This window comes from Crocodylus siamensis, chromosome 12, assembly GCF_052110815.1.
Source record: "Crocodylus siamensis isolate JL-2025a chromosome 12, ASM5211081v1, whole genome shotgun sequence".
NCBI classification, from domain to species: domain Eukaryota; kingdom Metazoa; phylum Chordata; order Crocodylia; family Crocodylidae; genus Crocodylus; species Crocodylus siamensis.
The window spans coordinates 6,011,469-6,034,343 of NC_143406.1; the positions used below are offsets into that span (position 1 = coordinate 6,011,469).

The following is a 22,875-nucleotide window of genomic DNA, read 5'->3' on the forward strand; positions in this document are numbered from 1 at the left end:
CTGTATGAAAAGCCTTGCTGGAATCAAGCTACACCACATCCACCTATCTCTCTGCATCCACAAAGCCAGTCACCTCATCATAGAAGGCAGTCAGGTTGGTCAGACCCCTGGTTGCTGCACGTGGGCTGGACTGGTTCAGCCCCGGAGCCTGGACAGCCTCTTAGCATGGCCTGAGACTTGGGAGGCTTCTGCCCCGGCCGCTCATTCAGGAGCTGTCCAGACACTGTTGCTCCTTTGTTCCTGCTGCCCCTGCTCCTGGCGGCAGGAGAGGCTGATTAGCCAGAAGGTGGGATGTCGGGTCGCGAGCAGACCAGTATCGCAGCCTGGGAGCCTGCAACGAGGAATCTTTATTCATTTCTCTTCCTGCCCTGTCTCCCGCCACCTCCTGTTCCAAGCATGTGGCAGGTTTTGTCGGGAGGCAGAGCCACAGGGTAGCATTCCTGTTGCGGCACAGCACAGCTGCACCATTATGGGGAACAAACAGAAGCAAGCTCCATACTGCTGTGTTTCTGAGCCCCTGCCCGAGCTGCGGCTGCCTTGTGCTTAGCACTGTACCGACACGCACTAAGCTCACCCTGCTCCTTATGGAGCCAACAGCCTAAATCACATTAGCAGGCTGCATGGGATTAGAGCCACTGAGGATGAGATTGATGGGTACTTCCCCTCTCTGCAGGATCGCTCATACGGCAGGATGGCAACACAAGAGGGACCCTACATGGACGGATGGAAGGCAGTCACCTCTAGTTCTAGATGACACAGAATTAGGCCCCACATTGCTGGAACAACTCCAGTGCAGGTGGAGAACTGATTTGGGGCTCTGGCATTGCTGGGAGCGAGTGCAGCAATGGAGGCTGCGAGGCAACAGAGCAACCGAAGAAGACGACGTCGGGTAATCGTAGTAGGTGACTCCCTGCTGAGAGGAGCAGAGGGAGACATCTACTGCCAGATCCCACAGCAGGGGAGGTCTGCTGTCTCCCTGGGGCATGGATCTGTGATGTCACGGAGAGGATCCCCAGGCTTGTTCAGCCTGTGTACAACAGCAGCACCTCTAAGGATGCTTCTTGAGAGTAAAAATAAATGGTGCTGGAACCCAGAACAGGAGGAAATATGGAAGGCATTGAAGCAACAATGAATACAAGCACCTGTATTAAAATTCAGTACCCCTGGGAAACCAATACAGCTATCAACAGACGCTTTGCAGTTGGGATTAGGTGCTGTGCTACTGCAGAATTCTGACAACCGATGGCAACCCATTGCATATGCGTCTAAATCACTGACGGAGGCAGAAAGCAGGTATGCACAGATTGAGAAAAAGTTGTTAGGAATGTTGTTTGCATGCCAGAGATTCAATCAATATATTTACGGGCAGAAAGTGAATGCAGAAATAGATCACAAGCCCCTGGTAGCACTGTTTCGCAAGCCTCTGAACGACTGCACCTCAAGGATTCAAAGAATGATGATTAAGCTCCATGAGGTTCCTTTTCATAGATTTCATAGACATCAGGGCTGGAAGGGACCTCGGGAGATCATCGAGTCCAGCCCCCTGCCCAAAGGGCAGGAAGTCAGCTGGGGTCATAGGATCCCAGCAAGATAAGCATCCAATTTACTCTTGAGGCAGACAGCCAACCCTCCTGGGTTTGGCCCAGTTCTCATCAATAACTAGGAAGAGCACACACCAACTGCTGAAACTTCCTTAGCCTGACGAAGGGTTTTTGAACCCGAAAGCTTGCTTAATAATTGTTTTCCAACTATTTAAGTTGGTCTAATAAAAGATATCAGATTCACGCAACGAACCTTGTCTGCCTGTGCCCTAAGACCAACACAGCTACAACCTACACCCTCTTAACATATTTTCATAACACTTGACTGCCCTGGACTACAATAACATTATTCTTAATACTGACAAAAAGAAGAGTAGTAATTAGAAGATCCAATGGGCTTGTATACAACTAGATGCTGAAGGAACTAAACTGGAAGCTCCTCAGAGCAGGACCCTTGTGTTCATTTACGAATGCTGTCAAGAAACAAATCTCTAATGCCCAAATCTGTGGATGACTGCAACATGTGCCAAGAAAGCGGACAATCTAAAAGCCATACAACTAAAGACTTCTTTAACATTTTCCACTTCCTATTGTTCACCACACAAATGAGGAAACCGGAACAAAATTTAAGTGACATGCCCAGGGTAACTGAGGTATGATGGTTCAAAATTCCAGTTTTCTACTTCTTTATCTGGGTTCAGATATTTCTATTACAGTCATATGTTTTCACCAATTTTGGTACCCAAATAACCTTCTCAGCTTTCTAACCTAACTGGAGTCCTACATTGTTAAACTGTAGACAAAGGTGGGAGATATTTCTAGCCTTGGGGCTTAGTTGTTGATTTTTGGAACAAAATATTTAATATTAAGGTATAATGCAGGCCTAAAAACGCTAAGTACGTTCTCTGATACAACATTATAACATTTAAATGCTGCCATATGGAAAAAATAATTGGCTCCTTATTCTCTCTCCAAGATGTGGAAGAGACATTTTATTTTGGACCAAAACACGGACTGTTCCATATAATTTGGAGTTTGAAAAACAGGCGTGCAATTTGCCTGGAAGCATAACTGCACAGTAAGATAGAATTGGGTCTTCTTCACCTAAGGACCTTTACTATTCCTTTGGTTTGAAGACAAATACATTCTGATTACAGCTGCTAACTCTGATGTCTAATTTTAGAGTTTTGTTTAGCGCACACAAAATGAACACTTAAAAAAATTGCAACAATTGTCTCAAAGAAGCCTGATGGCAGAAAAACAAATGTAAAAGTAATAAATGCCCTCAAAAATCCTTTGCCTATTCTGCAGACTACTACTTTCTCCAAGGTGTGCACTCAATACGTAGCAATTTCCATTAAACTAGCGATGGCAATTTAAGGCCAAAATGGTAAAAGCAAAACTGTTTTTTTTTCCTTGCAATTATATTAATCTACCACGACCAAATAATACATATCCTTTTCCCATCAGATAGTCCAACAGAAAGTGAGTCATGCACTTTCATAAGTTTATTCAAAGAAAAGATTTTTTTTCTGAGGAACTGGTAAGAGCTTTACATAAGCTGCACTATCATGAGAAACGTATTGTTCTGAGCTTTTGAGCTTCAGGGAGTATTTAGAGTTCAGCCAAACAGAAGGAAAAGGACATCACTTGGAATGCATTTTTTGTTTTAGTGGAAGCTTAGCTCTTTTATATGTGGCAACGATGCTTCAGCTGATTTCCAGAATGTTTTGTGGCCAAAGCTGGCAATCATTTAAAAATAAATTTAAAAAAAAAAATAAAATCAGGCACCCTCACTTAAGAGACTATAACTGAGTCCCATTATTTCGTGCTCTAATATCCGCAAGGAATCATACACTTCGAAGGTAAATTTAGTTTTGAGTTTAGTTTGCTAGAACAAGGCGGGTGTAGGGGGCCTCAAAACCCTAGGCCCCACTGCCTTGGGTGGAGAGAAGCTAAGGGACATCACCGTGACCGAGGCATTAGGCAGGCAGTCAGCAGCAGTTCTTCTCTGCTGCTCTCTGGCAGAAGCTGCAACCATCAAGGCACTGAGCGTCTGGGCTTGGTCTGGCTTTTGGATTCTGCCCCAGTGGTGTAAAGGGGAGATGGTAGGTCTTGGGCAGCCTCCACTCCTCTATACTCTTGTCTAGGTGTACACATCAAAGATCTTCGTGACCAGACCCTCTTAAGTGTAAACCATGATCCAGAGGATCGACGGCAACCTGCTAGTTTGACTTTTGCCAAACAGGCTGTTCATGAACACACCCTGAAAAATAAGACATTCAAAGTCCAAAAATAATTACTTTTTCTCATAATATTGATGAGAAGTAGAAAAAACAAATAAATCGTAGTTTACTGGTCTAACCTTGTTCTAAGCACACAGGCTCATATATTACATTTTAATTTTAAGAACATTTAGACCTTTAAATCATAATGTCAGCATGCTCTTGAAAACTTCATTTAGACTCAATGCCAGTTCCAGAAACAGCATTAGGAAGTAAAGGGGCCTTTCTAGTTCTGGTTTACAAAAAAACAAACAACCTGGGAGCAAACAATCTTGTCTCTTATGTTTTGAGAAAAAAGATGGGAAGGGAGGAGTCTGAACACTACTCAAACCGTATGGGACCTTCTGTTCACAATCACACAATGAAACGTCTACCAACTCCAAGACAACTGGAGCCCAGGCTTCTCAGGCAGAATTCTCCCAAGCCTGAATTTAAAGAAGGGGATCTACGGGAACAAAAATGGCATCACATTTGTTCTTTGGGCATCCGCAGCAGGTGAGGGTGAAAAATATTGCTGAGGTCGGAACTGAATGAAAAATGTGGATAATATCTACCCATTAACAAGACAGGCACATCTTAAATTGCATAGGCTTTCATTTGACAAATTTGTCTAGTGTACAGGGATGCAGAAGGGCAGCAAGTCTATCACTGCCCTGCTTCTCACTAAAACTATAGATTTTAAATCTGTTGGTTAAAAGCAATTAAAACCAATTGTTCCAGCTATTTTTTCCCCCGTAGTTGATGAAATGTAGATATGTAGTTGTGAGAGCTCACCGGTCAGATCTGTCCCAACAAACATTGTCAGAAAGAATCTAACCTTTGGAATATGTGATGTGCAAGCACTAAGAGTTGAACCTCTAAGAAAACTATTAGATGTGCCAGTGTGAAAGAGCAGGAAGGTTATGGAGGGTATTTTTCTTCTCTCTTGTTCTGTCTTCTTCCCATTTAGACAAATACCACACTAACAGGAAATAAATTTCCTCACTCTTAAACATAAAAGCTACAACAGATGGAATTGCAAAAAATGTTCATTTACCCACAACTCTATTTGACTTGCATGTTAACAATCTGCCCCTGAGTTTGTACAGATACATGGCATGCATCTGAGATGGGAGTGGTAGCTTAGTGATGGCATGGCATTAGTTAGTTTTTGAGTCCATCCACTTTGCAAGGTTCAACACTGCTAAGAAGCCCTGCTTGAACTCTCTTTTCATTTCTGCATAGATCTTAACTTGGAAAAAAACCCAAAAACCATCTAAATGGCCCAGCACACAGAGCAGAAAATGCAACCTGAGCCAGCACATTCAGTTTGGAACACTGTTTTCTGATTCCAAACCACACATAGCTGAACAGTTAACAAATGCAATTAAGGGATTTTGGTACACAACAGTCACAACAAATCCAAATCCTTTGTTGTTGCTCTCTGCTTTCCTTTCCCCTGAAAAAGTTGCTTGTTTGATTAAATAGATAAATCAAAAAAAGTGGGTATGGTATAGGATTCCCTTACAACCTTTCACAAAATGTCTGGGGAAACTGAGGGGCAAGGATTTTTTGCAGGTGGACTAACTACATGGTTGGTGGGGCTGAGTACATTTTACCGTACACGGACTGGAAACCTGTGATTAAATTTTCTTTTAGGAGAAGTAGTGGCCTCAAACAGGTTTTCTGACTTAGTTACTGGAAAGAGTATTTTTTGTCTTTACGAGTGATGATGGGTCACAACATTTCATAGGCCAGCTAATGTTATATGCAAGTTCTGAATGTTGCACAGGGTGTTCTGAACACTGCATGCAGAACTTTGCTCAGTGGACACAGCAAACAAAACTTAGTCCAAATTTAATGACCCATGTAGTTGGGATAAAGATAGGCAAGCTTTCGAATGCAAGTCATTCTTTGTTAGACCTGATGAAGCATGTCTTGCATTCAAAAGCTTGTCTAACTTTATCCCAGCTACATAGCTGGCCCAATAAAATATATTACCCTAAGAAATCCTTGCCTCTTGCATAATTTCTGGGCCATTGTGGCTATATCTTGCAGTTCAATTCAAATGTCCTAACCTGTGCTTAGTCTGTTAATTGCTAAAGGTAATAGGCTAATGGGACTACATGGCTACATGCCCCCTCCATCCTTGCTTCCTGGCTAGTTTCTCAATGTCAAGCGACATAATTACTGGCAATATTGCAAACAGGGTGGAAATTCATGAACAGAAACATACTTCAACAGTGCACTGAAACAGATAAGCACATAGACATCTCAAACACTTTTTAATAAAGTATGAAGGAACATTTGACAAGTGCAAGGTGTTGCACATGGGGAGGAAGAACCGGCACCACACTTACAGGTTGGGGAACTCCCCTCTTGCCAGCACGGAGACGGAAAAGGATCTTGGAGTCGTCATTGACTCCACGATGAACATGGGCCGGCAGTGTGGGGAGGCAGTCAAGAAGGCCAACCGTACCCTGTCATGCATCCACAGATGCATCTCGAGCAGGTCCAGGGAGGTGATCCTCCCCCTCTACGCGGCACTGGTCAGGCCGCAGCTGGAGTACTGCGTCCAGGTCTGGGCGCCACACTTCAAGAGGGACGTGGACGATATGGAAAGAGTTCAGAGGAGGGCCACTCGTATGATCAGGGGTCAGCAGGGCAGGCCTTATGAGGAGAGGCTACGGGACCTGAACCTGTTTAGCCTCCACAAGAGAAGGTTAAGGGGGGACCTTGTGGCCTGCTACAAACTGGTCAGGGGGGATCAGCAGGTATTGGGGGAGTCCCTGTTCCCCCGTGCGCTGCCAGGAGTGACCAGGAATAACGGTCACAAGCTGGCGGAGGGTAAGTTTAGATTAGATGTTAGGAGGCGCTACTTCACAGTCAGGGCGGCTAGGGCCTGGAACCGGCTTCCAGGGGAAGTGGTGCAGGCTCCTAGCCTGGGGATTTTTAAAAGGAAGTTAGATGAGCACCTTGCCGGGGTCATCTGACCCCGGTGCTCTTTCCTGCCAAGGCAGGGGGTCGGACTAGATGATCTACCTAGGTCCCTTCCGACTCTAGCTACTATGAAACTATTTACTCTGTTTCCATGTGCCCTAACTTTCTGCCTGCCTGAGATGCAGCATGATGATTTTTCTAATGTAATGCAGGTGGATTTTTTAAATTCTTCTTTACTTACCTGAACTATGATGCCATACCTTTTAATTCTACAAATAAAATAAAAGGCCCAAGTCCATGTGGCTACATACTAGCAGCTCCCATTATCTCTCCAAGCCAGAATTATATTAATTTAGTCATTTACTCAGATTGACTTTTACATTTGATGAAGGAAGTTGAATAAGGGGCCCTGTTACACCAAGATCTATCACTACTGACAAAAGATAGGCTAACTGGATCCTGCGAGTCATAACATGCATTTCAAACTTGTACTACTCATCTGTGGTTCAAACTGCTGGTACATCCTATTTTCACAACAAAGTATGTGTGTCTGCATTCTTCGAAGTTTCCTGCACCTCACTCGCACTTCATCAAGCTTATTGTTCCTAACTGAAACAGAGATGGCAGACACCTCGGGATTTAAGTGTGGCATAATAAAATGCAGGAAATGGAAAAGCCAAATGGAAAGACTACAGGATCCCTTCAGGGGCAGCGAGGGAGGAAGAAAGGGAGAAACCCCCCTCGCCAACCTGAGAAATAAATATACGTTGGATTTGGTTTTTTACTCCTCTGTTATGCACTATGATGCAGACAACAGTCAGACCACAGCTCATCCTTATCACCTAAGAAATTAATGCCATTTAACTACAATAATTAAGATCCTAATTCCCTTCAATCCTGCTTTCTGGAAACTGCAGAACCTCCTTCTTCCCTGATCATTCATTTTAATAATTATGATATAAATAATAACACATATTTATTTCAAACTTACATAACATTATTCAACTTTACTTCTGGTGGCCAGACACTAGTCAAAGTAAGGCATACTAAAACACACGCACAAGTCTGTACGAGAGAGTGTGTACAGATGCAGTGTCACAAGCTTGTGTAATTTATGGGGTATGTTATTTCCACGTACGATCTGCAATATAGAAAACATGCATACACACACACACACACACACACACACACACAAATGTCATACCAGCACATCCTTAATAAAAATTGTTTTTTCAAGAGCATTAGAAGAGATCTTCAGAACTCTTTAACCACTTTGAAAGACCTGCTTTCTATGTGATCTTTTAATGGAAGATGGGGAAAAAAACAAACCCCCCAAAACCACATTTGCAGTCCCTCTCTGCTTCAGGCTACCAAGATGAGTTATTAAATTTAATTTCTTAAAATTTCATAACCTATTTTAATATGCTGCAATGATAATGTCTTATTGTACATTATAGTTTCCCTGCACCAGTCTTACTAGCAAATAAGGTCATGTTAGTGTCTGCAAACACAAGATATTAAGGAGGAGGAAATGGAATAAAATGGGAGCATGAGACTAATACTACTAAGCAGTCAATTTTGTACAATTACCATTCCTTTGGGTTAGGAACAGAAACTGGAATGTTTTGCATTAGGGTGTGCAGACACATTATCAGTTAGAAATGTAAAACATTTACTGACCTTGGTCCACTAAGAGTTGCGGTATCTCTCACTGCCTGGGCTGTTTCTGAAGCAAAATCCAGAGCTCCAGCCACTGGCTTGGTTACTGTGCCAACCAAGCCTTTACCAAGGCCTGACATAAAACCACTAACTCCCCCTTCGGTTTTCACACCTTCCACTGTTGAAGTTATTACACTTGTCAATCCACCAATGATACCTAAGTGAAGACAACAAAAACTAGAGTTGGTCCAGCACCACCTGATCATGTGAACAATTTAACATTACAAAATTTTATACGATTTAGGATAGGAACTGGAGAACACTAGGTTCACTTGGCAATTGTTAGGATGAATGTAAGGAGACAAAACACAAAAGCACGAACTGGAATTTTAATATTGATACTGGGAAGGTGCACCTTGCTCTTACAAAACTTTAAGAGTAATGAGAACCTGAGGGCGGCAAAAAGTTTGGAACATACTGAAAATTCAATGCAGTGGATGACAATACGTACAGTGTAACAATATGCTCCATAAACTGCATCTCTCAGCCAAAGAAGAGCATTCTCCAGCATCATAAAGCTTTCTGGCCCACTGCCCAACAAACTGATTTACCGAGATGACTGCCAGCTCTGGATTCTCTAACTCTGTAGCAACTGATTGCACTTTTGACTTGTCCACTTTCAAAATACTGGCCAAGCAGCACCCAGATGCATTTAGGAGTTGGGAAGCAGACAGTATTAAGCATTTAAATTACTTCATTTGAGCAACTATGACAGATTGCAAAAACCTGGGAAAATTCCTGTATTTCACCAGACAGAATCTAATAGTTAATTGCTTCTTTGAAGAAATGGAAAGAGGAAGCATTAAAAAGAAACAGATTTAAAACAAAAGACATAATACTGCTAATTAACTGATAAAATAGCACGATGAAATGTTTCTAATTGACTTCATTAGGCATGAACATATTTCAGATTTCAGATGTTCCTAGCAACGTAATTTATACCAGATTTTAGAACACATAAATTCTGAAGCTGGGAATAACCAAAGAACTTTACTTTTAAAGAGATATCTAATATGATCCATTTAAAACAGGGCTGCCCAACTTGCAAGCAGTCAAGAGCCACATGCCCTGGCAGTTGCACAAGGGCGAGCCATAGCTCCCTCTGGGCCACACACCCCATGGAGGTCCCTCTACTGCTGCAGCATGTGCTCGTCCCAGTGCGTGCCCGTGATCCTCTCCCCGCCCGGTCCCGACTGCACCACCTGGTTGCACAGGCAATCCCCTCCCTACCCCTGCTGCACCGTACAGCCCAGGCTCACCCTCAGCTCCCTGCACCGTCCAACTGCCCCATCAGCAGGGGCACAATAGCTGAAGCAATAGGGAGAATGGCAGCTGGGCAGGAGCCCAGGGGATGTATATTAACCCCTCCCCTAAGTTAAACAGCCCTGCTTTCAAATGTCAATGTAATCTGTTTACTGACCCTATTCACTATTGCGAAGATTATTTCAGTGTCATTTTTATTATTTAGAATTAAATTTCACTCTGCGCAGAAAACACTTGAGACCGTTAACAAATGCCCTGTAATTTTCTGTTTGTAAAAGTACACAAGTTTTTGAAAATCAGAAAAGGAACACTCATGTTTATGACTGAAATTTTGACTACACTCAAATTTGCAACAGCTTAATTACAGATACGACTTCAGACAAATGGAACTGATGCAAAGCAACATAAATACTCAACAAATTTAAACTTGCTTGGTATTGGTTCAGTTTAATTCAGTAGAGAATTAATTTAAAGCTAAACTGATGTAAGACTTCAATCAAATTAAGTGTCCATGTTGTCTTTTGCAATTGGTTTTTGGGTCTATTAAAAGTTTAAGTAGAGCAAGTCTACAGGCTTAATTCTGCAAGGGAAATAAGGTCTGCGGGACCTGAAGGTGAGCAGCAACAGCTTACATCAAAACCATTCATTTTTTTACCACTAGCTGAAAATTTTATTACATTGTTGGTACAGACCAATAGTATGTAAGGATGTTTATGAATCTACATGGACACTGAAGTTTTGGCTGATATTCTTCCTTAATTTTAGTGTTGGTGTACAAAAGCAAACTTAAAATTAAAATCCCAATCACACTAAAAGGAAAGCCAGCAATTTCTCCATTCCCTCAAGCTACAAATAACTGACTAGACGAGTAGTTCGCACAGCACCGCATTGTCTTTCTGAATACCGTTGCTTTCTGACGACAGTAAACAAGGTAGCTGAAATCGCAATACTCTGCTCTATATATTCATAGCTTACCGTGAGCAAGTCCCTGTATTCCAGCCACAAGATGTTCTCCGCTAGTTGCAGCATGGTATCGAATGTACTCTCGTTCAGTTTGATGTCTGTTATCCATTGTTTTTCCCAACCCATCCGATAAAGTCCCAGCAAACTAGAAGGGGGGGAGGGAAAGGAAGCTTTTTTAAGATACAATTTCTATTGAAAAACATGTTGTGCTTATACTATTCTCAATTTTACTCCCTTAAATTCAGTAGTTATTCGCTAAAGTTCAAAACTTGATCAGTTCCTGCTTTCTTACATGATAGCATGGAAAGAGTCGTCTTCTTCGTTTGAAGGAGTGCCTTGACTACCACAGTTTATACTCATCACGGCTTTTCTCATATTAGTGTCTTCCCAAAGACTTCTACACTTGCATTCTCACTATCACCTGTGTAGACACAGCTGTAACTTTCACCTGTTCTCTTACTGAAATTAATATCGAAGCTTTATTCACTTCAACAAGAGCAAAATTACAGTCGCTGCACTTACAACTGGATCACTACTTCAAATATTACCAATAAGAAAATACCATTTGATTAAGGAAACCTGAACTTACAATATTGATGTATTAGAGTAGCTTTTTATACACAAAAGGAAATGATTACTTTTGGGTGCTTAGTTAGTAACCAATCATTCTGACCTGTATTTTTCAGAAGAGCTCAACTCTCATAAGGTTGGATTTTTGACTGGGTACAGAGGTGGGAGGAAACCAGCCATAACTATCATGATGGAAGCTATGAAACTTTTAAAAATACAGTTCTTATTTAGATGACTAAAGCTGAGCAACACCTTCTTGAAAACCTAACTCCATTTGTAGGTGCAGTCTGGCCCTGAGCTTCTTTGAAAATGCAATTTTTTATTTGGGATTATAATGTGTCCTGACACTGAAGCAGTTAACAAAATATAATATGTCAACATATATATTATGTAGCATGGATGATATCTTATTGGACCAACTCTCTGGTTGGGAGAGATTTAGACAAATTCTCACGTGCTTGTTTTTTTCTCGGACCAAAGAATGGTGCCTTGTACCCCAAAACCTGTCCAACTTTCACCTGACTATGTAGTTGATCTAATAAATGATACCACCCGCAAAAATCTTCATCTCTTGCATATTCCCTGGACCATTACGGCTACCAACGGCACTCTAACACCAATACAATATGCAACTATTTTTTAAAATGTTCCTCAACTTAAAAAAAAAAATAAAAAAATCAGTAATCTTTTCAAGTAGGCAGTAAAGTTATTTGGTCCACTTATTTCAACCAAAAGTAGTAAATGAAGTCTGTTTTATATATATCAAACTGAACAGCTTAATGTATTAAGCAAATGTCTTGTGTTGACTGTGTTTTGATCGACAGTACATGGTTGGAATGTATTCTGGAAACACAAAGTTACTGTTTCTTGACAAATCATGACCTGATCTCTGAACAAGCCCTTTCACCATAAATGCTTTATCATCAGATAAGGACTAAGAATTAACATTTAACCCGTGTTTTGTTGTTATGCAAGTTGAAAGTGTTCTGGAGTGCTGGTTAATAGGAAGCCACATACATGCCTGACCAAAATAAATGCAAGGTACTAATATAATTAAACTTTCCTGTGCAAAATCCATCAAAATAAAGAGCTAAGTGCCAATGACCTAAGCGTAACCTTTCAAAAAACTCACAAGAATGTTATTTAGACACAAAGCTATCCTTCCACAGAGATATGTGAAAAGCTTTAAGGCAAATAAGCCTGTCACAAGACTCAGAAATATGTCTGTACTGTTGTACTTTACATTTTGTAGCGAGTTAAGAGGTTGTATCTCAAAACATTGCAGCAATATAACTTGAAAGTGGCTCTATTTTGAAAAACGGCTGTTGGTGAAGCAGTGTCATGTTTATGGTAATATGTGGGATGATCCACTGGCAGATGGCTGTACTGACAGGATCCATATGCACTGCAGCACAGAAGAAAGATGTGAACTCATCCAAGGGAAATCTTAGTCAACATCTGAGCAACACCACTGCAACGTTACTGCTGTTGTGTCAAATAAAGACCACTTATAACATAAATGAAGGATTAAGACATTTACAAGTAAAAAAAACTTGCATTAAACCACTCGGGTTCAAGCAGGAGTTATGAGAACACCAAAAATGATTCAGTTCAGTTATCATAAAATAAAGACTTTTCCCTGCAGCCCACAGGGGACAGGGCAAAGAAAAATGGCCTTAAATTGCAACCATGGAAGTTTAGGTTGGATTTTAGGAAGCACTTCCTCACTATGAGGGTGGTTAAGCACTGGAAGAGGCTACCTAGAGACGCATATTTTTAAGAGCTAGTGAGATGCACCTGACTGGGATGGTTTAGTAGAGTCATCCACCCTGGCGATCTTCAAAAAGCATCTTGACGCCCATCTTGCTGGGGTCTTTCCTGCCCAAGTGCAGGGGGGCTGGACCCAATGATCTAAGGTCCCTTCCAGCCCCTGACAACTATGAATCTATGCTACCTTAAGCCAGGGACTGGACTAGATGATCTTCCAAGGTCCCTTCCAACACTACTATTCTGTGATTCGATCACCACCAGCTAAAGAAAAGGGGATTTGCCTTTTAGTGCTCTATTCATTTTTAGCCACTTTCATAAGATTACAATGTTAAACTGAACAGGGGGGTGGGGGAGAAAGGTCCTAAAAGCCTACCTCTAATTGGGAATCGATACTGGAAGTGAAAAGGATGACTGGTAGGATTTTCCTATGTTACTGCAGAAGACAATACTATCTGGAACCAAAAAATAATCCAATTTTTATCATCGGCATCTCTCTCTGATAGTTTTGACATGCTCGTGCTCTCCCTTCTCCTAACAGGCAGCTAGTACTTCAATTGATAAGATGGTCTTTCTGGTCATTTCGGGTATTAGTTGAGATAGAAGCCAGGAAGTGCTGAGAGTAAATACCGAAAAGCATACCAGAAAAATCTAGGTGTTCAGAATATAAACCAATAACCTTCCCTGCTCACGCTGTCACTATTTCCTAATTCACCATCTTTTCAAATGGCTTCTCAGTAAGATGCTGAGGGAAATGTCACAAAAATGTGCTTTGTTAGGGAGAGACATTTTTCTTTAATAGTTTAAATTTGTCAGTCCTGTAAGTGACATGAATGGTGCTTTGACAGCATAATAGGACTCTAGCTTTGAACTCCCTCCTTGATGGTCCTTTCACCAGCATTTATTTAATGGAAATTGTCTTCGATAGTTTTCCTTTATGTTCTAACTCAAATAAATTGCACCTTGCTATATCCTAAGACATGGAAAACTGATGTCAAGCAGAAGTGTATACCAATCAGAAACCGCGGTCTTACATAATCATTCACTTATAAAACCAGGGCCCAACCTTGCAACTCTACAACTAGCCTCGTCCTTACAAGAATGAACTTGGTGGGATAAATTTATGTTAAAGCCTTCAGGATTGAGCCCTTGCACCACTGCAAATTGAGATGCAAACAAAATCCTTACCTAGATTAACATTTTCATCCTGTAACAAAACCATTTATTATAGCAGGGTTTTTCAGTGGAATGTGGTCTATGATATAAAGGAAATCTTGCCTGTTCAGCAGAGGAGGGAAAGTATGGTAATACTAAAATCATATGCTGATCACACAAAAATATATAGTTGAAAAAAGGCTTATTTTTTTTTCTTAAAGAAGGCATTTCCTTTAAGTGTTCTGGTCAGCAATCACACACCACCGGTAATAAATTCCACATTTTCTTCTCTCCTACTGTGGCAGTTAAGTTGTGGGTATCCTTCAATTCAATATAAAAAGTGATCAAAGATTATGTCATTACTTTGTAACTTTTGGTTTAAGGACAGCTGGAACGTGGCCTGAGGTCCTGGTTGTAACAAATTTTGTACAAAAAGAAAAAATAGCTATACTGTGTGCTGATGAAATGATCAATTTTCCCTTCCTTTCGTCTGAACTGCTTTTAGAAGCTGTTCGGGTTGTTGCCAGCTACATCACTACTGGGCTTGGCTGCCCCTTTCCTGCTTAGAAATGCAAACTATTCAAAGCAGCTCCCATTATCTGAGCAAAGAGGTTTTAACCATATGAATAAAAATGAAATCCCACGACTGGTCTTGTGACTTAACCGCGCTGACACAAAACAGAAAAACGAGCATCGGCTGAATGACTTCTGACCCCTTTCTGAACTTAATATAATTATTTTAATTAGCCAAATACAAATTCAGTGGAAACTGTTCCATAACTTGTTCACTCTAAAGTGTAATCGTTTGGTTTAAAGGGATTAGAAGAGTTGATATAAAGGTTAAAGGCTCGCACACAAAGTGTGTACATAGGTGGGAGAAGGATTTTCTGGAATTCTGCCTACACTAAAAACTGTCAGGCTTCGATACAGTTTTCAAGTACTGAGCTTGAAGATCACATCAGTGCGGTTATGTGTGGTGTGGTGCCAGCCAATTACAACTGGGCAATTAGTATTACCATTATTATCATTACTATTAATGATTAAGCTTTCACAACAGCTCTCTGAGGATTTGGCCAGCAGAAGCACACCCTTTTTTTCCGTGTATAAATAGGGATCAGTTGTTCTTTCTTCAGTTTTTGCTCTTTCCATGGAAGAGAGAATAACATCCGCATTAGTCAATAGCAAGTCCTGCTTTAATGTTTAGATATGAGAACTATCTTCCTAGCAAAGCTGTAAGAAGAAAAAAAATTAAAAGTGCACAGGTTAAAAGTTCATCTTGTCATCACATGGCAATTTAAATGCTCTCTCCCTGAAGATACAAGAGAAACAAGGTTAAACAGGGACAGTTCTGTTTGTGTGCTGTTGAAAATAGCACCGAGTTCCAACTTTATAAAGAATTTGGGGATTTTAATGAACTGAGAAATCAAATGTTTCCCTGTTGCCTTGCCTCTGGAGACACCATCCAAACTCTTAACAAAATTTTAACCGAAAAACACTAAGTTTTGTGTTGAACCCTTTTGGGGAAGGGAAAAAAAAGCAGAGAACTGTTGCTTTACATTGTATTCCATTTAAGTACATGGCCTTGGGATGGATAAAAGTCTGTGCACTTACCCAGAGCATGCAAATATCTGATCTTAATTGAAACAGCGCTTCTTAAATACACAAAGCCCTGTTGATGCAATGGTATTAGCATATCTGAAGCTGACTTGCCACCCTCACTTTCAAGTTTTGAGGCTGCTAATACCATAGGGCTGAAAGCCGTTCTGCCACTACTGTGGTATTAGTAGCCTTGAAACTAGCTCCTGTAAATTTTGTGGCTTCTAATAGCAAGCAGCCCCTTCCCCTTTTTACTCCAGTTAAATGGAGTAAAAGTAGCGAGACACAGCTCCAGCTGGGTTGTAGTTTGCTTATACAGCAATTAATTACGAAGTACAGAGTGGCTTTCAAAGATGCTAGTCACTGAAATGGTTCATGGACTTAACTAATAGAAGTCTGCTATAATACAAGGAAATGTAATGCAACCAAAAAACTGGAATGAGCACTGTGTTAAGCAAAGTCTGGAGATGTTACACATGTAAGTGGAATACGCTGTATAGCACAAATACAAGATGCAACTCACACTTGAACAAGCTAAAGGAACACAAAAGGTTAGTAAAGGAAATACAGAAAGTGGGCATCTCTTCTAAACAGTGGAAAAACAGATAGTTATAGATTACCAAATGCAACAAAATGCCATCTAAGTCATTATATTATATTCATTAGCATGGGAAACCACCAAAGCCTGTTCAAATGTAATAGATGCATGAAGAAAACAAGTGGTTTGAAAGGTTAGAAGCAAAACTGAAACGCTATTTTAAAACGCAGAATATTTGTTAATTAACAATGGTATCCATTAGAGATGCAAATATTGTTTTAAAAAACACCTGTTTAAGCTCCTCTAATTCTATTGGTTAAATGGTCCTGTGGTAGAGGGGCAGGGCAGCGTGGGGAGCTGGGGCTGAGGCTGTGGGATCGTGGCAAATTCTGCCGCCAGCCGGGACTGAAGCCCGTGGTCACAGCAGGCTCCATGCGGTGAGCATGTGGGAGCGGGAAGGCAGCAGCTCCAGCACCAGCAGCGTGGGGTGGTGCGGTCTGACGGGGTCCCTGCCCTGGTGCTGCCTGCTCTCAGTGGAGCAGCTCTGGCCAGGGCTGCCTGAAAGCTGCTGTGGATCGGGGCTGCAGCAGGGAGGTAACTAGCAGCTACCTGGGGAAATGCAGCATCCACCTGTGGATCGAGTGCCCTCTGCTAGGAGGAGTCACAGCCCTGGGGCAAGCGTACAGGTAGATGCCTTGGACATGATCCTGCATGGCACGTCCATCTGCCATGTGCCCCCAGGCTAGAAGAGCTGCCATGGGTTCTTGCCGAGCGGCAGCTGCTGAAGCCTGGGTGGGCGTGAATGGGGGGAAAGGTGGGTGGGAGGGAAGCACTGCCCGTGGTTATGGGCACCCACAGGCTGGAGGCACTGCTTGGGCGTGGCATGATGTGGCTGTCTTGGTAAGCGGGCTCTGCTGTGGGGGCACCTGGCTCTGTGCCGACCACCCCTACAGCACCTGATGGCAGCACATGCTCTTATTTAAGCCCAGAGGGCCCCACTGTGCAACTTTGTCCAGGTAGCCACTAGATACCTTGCTGCTGCAGCAGCCGCACGATGCTGCAGCCTGGATCCGTGCCCCTGCTGGAGCGGCTCCCCCACTGAGCCGGGAGATGCACGTAAAACTGTTTAAATGCAGTTACCATTTAACCTTTTATATTCCTAGTATCTATCTTTTCACATCCAACTTGAGCCTTTTCTACGTGCTCCTTTTAACCTTTTTTAGTCATAAAGTGACAGGCCGACTTTGTGGTTTGGAATAAGAAATACCATCCACAGGTAGTAACAGGATGGAGTACTATCAGCGCAGCTATGTTCCACTAGCTTCATCTTTCTCTAGTTTAGAAAAACAAAGACAAGGATACCATAAGCATTGCAAACCACTTTACATAGGTAAGGGGTGTAGTACCAAATCTACATTGTATAAGGCGATGAAACTATTTTGGGGCAAAGGGGGGGCAAAGAAATGACAGGGAGTGAAAAGATACAACTGACTGGGGTGCAGTACGTACAAACAACCCTAGTGAAGAGGAGAGACTGGAAAATTTCACTCCTTAAACCTGATGAACAATTACCTGAAAATGATCTTAAAAGTAATATTGTTCTTAACAGAGGCGAATTGAAATAGATTTTGTAGTGAAAACAATGCGGTTTTTGAACTTGCAGTTCATTACAGGTAAGTCTAACGTACTAACTAAGCCATCGGAGTAGGTTATCGCAGGGTCTGAGAAAGATGCATTCTTAAATCAAGCCCTGTCTCTCGAAGTTGCAGTGCAAATACGGTATAACATGAAATAAAAGTCTGGAGAGCAGGTACACATAATCTCTCCCTCCACCGCTCCAACAAACCCCAGAAATCCCCAGATCCTGAACAGTTTAATCCTAGATTAAGCAGGGTTATGCCCGTGCAAGCAAAACATCCACTTTATGCACCAGCCTTGTACACCAGTACAAAAACGTCACCCCAAGAAGCAACACGGTTCATGTATTACCCAAAACATTTCTAGAACAGGGTCTGTAAATCATTTCAGGATTGGGGGATTTTTTTTTCTTGCTGAGCAGGCATTAACTCAGGAAACGCAGCTCTGCTCATGCCTGGCTTAAGAAGAGGTTTGTACACTCAAAACAAGTCCACACAACAAGAAAAAGAACATTTGCAGTTTCAGGGCATCTTGCTTTTGCTGCTTTCCCCTTTGAAAAGGGAAGTATCTGGCCTTTCCCTTGTGAAATAACAATTGATGGCTTATTGCATCATTAATCTAGCCACACAAAGAATGGCCTCCAGCTACACAATTAGTGTCACCCCCTCCCTTATTTTCCACAGTGAAGTGAGAGGTGTTAACTTCAAAGCCCCTTAGAACTATTTAAATGCTAACATCACTAAGCACAGCTAATTAAGGAACCCCCCACCCCCAAATCAAGGCACTTTCAAAAACAAAAACATCATCTCTACCACCTGTCTAATGTTCAGGCTTTTTGCATAAATCTTATCAAAGGTATTGGTTACTTTGGTCCATGGCCCTTGGGGTATTTCTCTTTTCTTTTCCTTTTTTTGCATTTTCTCAACTAATCTGTTACTACAGTCAAAGACACCTTCAGTTCCAGTCATATGCCTTCTTCATGGGCAGTACCAAAAAAAAAAATTAATTAAGGAAAGTTGTTCATGTTCCAAGCAGCCAAATCGATTCCCAATCCATGAGTCATTCAAGAACCAAATGTGGCCTACTAGCGGCAAACATCTTCCACCCCTGCCTGGGGCTTCCAAATCCTTTGGTGGGCATCCTACATGCAGGCCCAGGCCCAAAAGTTTGTGGTTCGGATGCCCTCCCAAGTCTGGCTTGTACTTGGCCAGATGGCCACAGGAGCAAGCTAGGGAGGTGTCTCTCTACTTTCATAAAGTCAGTGCGTAGCCAAGATCCTCCCACTGGAAGCTGGCCAGCGGGAAGCTAACTATAGCGGCTCTTGTAGAAAGTCCTGTCCACAAACAGACAAGGGTGCAACCCTCCACTACACAGTGTCATTTTAAATTACTTTGGAGAGAGGCTACCATCGGGGTCATGGTAAGTACCAAGCAGTACCAAAAAACTGCTATGCTGTGGTCTTGAATAAGATAGCCTGCACCTTACCACTGGAAACTAAGGGTATAAACAGACATTGCTTTCATCCAGGAGAAAACCTTTGGACCAGGAATTCTACATAAGTAAGGGTCCACTGACCCACTTTAAATATCTGTGACACATGCAAGATAAAATGCACTTCTTCCTCAAGACAATTCTGTGGAAATCTGTAAGTTAAATGTGGGTCATTCAAGTTAGCCGTCAATCATTCCAGGGACAATAGACAAAAGGTAAATCACAAAGCCCAGTCAGAAAATCACTGCATTATGTAGTACAAAATTCCATCAAGTTATTCTTTATTATTGTCCAAATATATTTTAAACTATTTCACAAAAATAAGAACGATATTACTTTGCTGCTTCTGTAAGAATACTACAGAAGAGAAGACTAATAAAAAATAAAAAAAAAACCCTGAAGAGCATTCTTTAAGTCCTCTGTTTAAATTAAAGATCCATATCCATTAAAAGTGTTTTTCACTTTTTTCATTAATTACGGTAAAAACCAAGGTGAATGGAAGGTACTCTGGATAACTTTTCATATAATTTAACCCTATTATTATAATGATATGGTTCAGACAAGTTTCTACCAGTGATTAGTGCAATGTTTTATGTAAAGCATTTCAATTAATGTATGTCAATGTATTAAGGTTACCTGGCTTGTAGAAATACCTTGATGAAAAGCAAAAGTAATCAGAACTCTTGGGGAGGTGATATCTTGTATTAGACTAACTAGATAATTGCAAAAAAAGTCTTTATTTCCAAGCTTTCAAGCACACATGCCCTTCCTCAGGCAGTGCCCAACAGCTTGCAAATAAAGATTTTTTTTTTGCAACTATCTAGTTGGTCTAATAAAGGATATCATATCTCCAGGAGTTCTGATTACTTTTGCCTGCACACTAACACAGCTACATCCTGTATCCTTCACAAAAAACAAACACCCTGCTTCTCCTCATTAACCAAAGAAGTTTCCGGATATAGGAAAATCAGTAATTTTGTTAAAGATTTTATCCTTATTTAACTTAGATGACGACATAAAAAGAAGCATCCTTGGTTGTTTCACTGCATTTATGTATTGTCGAAGCCTAAAAAATACTGCTTAATCTCATTTAATATAATGCCACTGAAGCTAACTGCACTACAATGTGCACTGAGGATGGATTGTTAATAGTCAATAAAAGCTACGAAATCACAGTTAATAATGGCAAACTGTCCTCAGCTTGATGTGTTGTGCAAGTGCATGCACCACCACACAAAGTTAAGATGTGCATAGTATGCAGAACTAATGGAGTGAGTTAGAGAGGTATGGTCAATCCTTTATTTTACATTTCCTTGCTGTTGTCAAAGTGTTGCAGGGTTGATGTTGAAAAACAATTTTATTATTCTTGTTAAATCACTAAGAAAGCCTCTTCTGGAAACCGCAATAATCACTTATGCAGCAGAACAACCTTTTAACTGGTTAAATGCATATTTAGCTTGCTTTAAAAAAATGTGTTACATTACTAGAGGGAACGTGAAAAATACCAAATTTACTCAAAAATCTGAGACTTTTTTCCCCTCCATGAGAAGAAAAAAACCCTTGTCTTGTCTTGGCAGGAGGTTGCTGTGGCTGCTGACAATTCTCCAATAATTAGATTGCATGCATGGAAAATTATACAAAAAATAAAATTTTGATGGCTAGAATCTCATTAGTGGGGATAGTCTTACATTCAAAGCTGTCCTGGTTTTGGGTAAATATGGTACTACATATTCAGGCAATTGTAAAACATCGGTGAAGGGCATCAAGCCATTTTCTGACTTATAAAATGTCATTTGTCAACTTTGTATAACCCTGGGAGTGAATAATGAAAATATTTGAGGTCTTTGAAAAGTTATGTACATATGCTGAGACAGTTATTTTCAAAAGTAAAAACTTTAACTATTTAAAACTTTACTCAAAGCCCTTGAAGTGGCAAGACATCACGTGTCTTAGTTTTTTTTAGAAAAAAAAAAAAGAGCTCTTGTACAGTTCAAGCAGGAGAGTTTCCAAAATTATATATTATATATGGGTGCATATATTATGCCCTGTTATGATTTTCTTTAATGCATCTTAAATCTTATGCAGACTGATTTTTTAAAATGTGGTTCCAGACAGAGAAAATATGTGAGAATGTTAAAGCCAACAACAACATGTGTATAACCAGCTTACAAAACGCCAAGGAGGGATTAAATATTAAATAGAGTGGCAGAATAACACATTACCTAATGCTGCTTTCGACAGATGCCGAGTTCAGGATGGCACCGTATATAAAATGCAACATAACCCGTCTCCTCTCTGACACAAGTTACTGATCGCACCTGGGACACAAAGAATCCAGCAGCTTTTACCACTGAAGTAAACACAATTCCTTTTCGGAGTTTGCAGAGATACCTTCCCCACCCTCGCTTATGTCATGCAACTAAAGTAAAGGGCCTTTAATTAGCTCACATCCCATCGTTAACTAAGCTTCGTAATGTGTTCTGACAATGGCATGTTGGCCGGGTAATCTGCGAAGTCCCCTGATGAGTTGTCTGTATGGATGCCTGATTAGCTGGGTATCCCAGGGGAGCTCCCACTGTTTTTATCTCCGCAGATGCCTGATGAGTTGGGTAGCTTCCCCCGAGGACCTCCTGTGAAGCTGCCCCAGCAGGTGCCCATTGGCAATAGTTTTGTGTTACAGGCCTGAATGAGTGATCCCTGCAGGAACTGCCGGCTGTTTTCACATACACAGGAGGCAGTCAAAAGTCCGCAGCATGAACTTGGAATGACCCCAATTGCAGAGTCACTGGCGGGTTCATCTGGAGGGCAGCTACGCTTTATTAAACTAATACTCTTAACAGATAACTTTCAGAAAAGGGGAAAAAAGTATTAACTCTTTCAATTCTTTTTTTCTTTTTTTAAACCTAGTGCAACAGCTTGCACTATAAACCCTGGAATATTTTAAAAACGGATTTTCTGGCTTTTCCGAATTAACATGCAAGCGAAGCGGTGCTTGTACAGAACTTGGTCAGCTTGCAAGTCCGTTTCCCAAAAGGATGGCTAGCAACGTTAATATCTTTGATGTGCAGAACAGTTTTATTTCATTTCCGCCCGTTATGTCTCTCGTTTACATTCTGCGTTTCCTTCTGCTTGGACAATGACAATAGGCTGGTCAGTTTCGCTTCCTGTTTCTAGTCAATGCCCTTCCCGTCCCTGGCACCTGATCACCAAATGCAAATCCAAATTGATTTTTTGGGGGTAATGTCTGATAAGGTTTTTAGTGCTTCGTATTTTAAAATAACCCCCTAAATGTTGGACAAAAGTTTCCTGGCAACACCTTTTGTGCCTGTGAAAAGAGCCAGCATTTCTTTCCAGGATCACTTATATAGCCCTATAAAATATACATATAGTCATTAGGCAGCAACTGCTGATGTTACTTCAAAGGAAGACC

The 22,875-nt window shown here is 41.3% G+C and overlaps 1 protein-coding gene across 9 annotated transcripts in view; it reads right to left on the bottom strand.

Annotated features, from left to right (window-relative positions):
- The window catches only part of VPS13D (vacuolar protein sorting 13 homolog D), a 183,236-nt gene that overhangs the window by 38,987 nt on the left and 121,374 nt on the right, over positions 1-22,875 (bottom strand). For all 9 annotated transcript variants that reach the window (XM_090024785.1, XM_090024788.1, XM_090024786.1 and 6 more), the window contains 2 exons: positions 10,703-10,835; positions 8,426-8,621 (listed from right to left, as the gene is read on the bottom strand). In XM_090024785.1, coding sequence (XP_089880911.1) covers positions 8,426-8,621; positions 10,703-10,835 — 329 coding nt within the window. The remainder of the gene's footprint in view (positions 1-8,425; positions 8,622-10,702; positions 10,836-22,875) is intronic.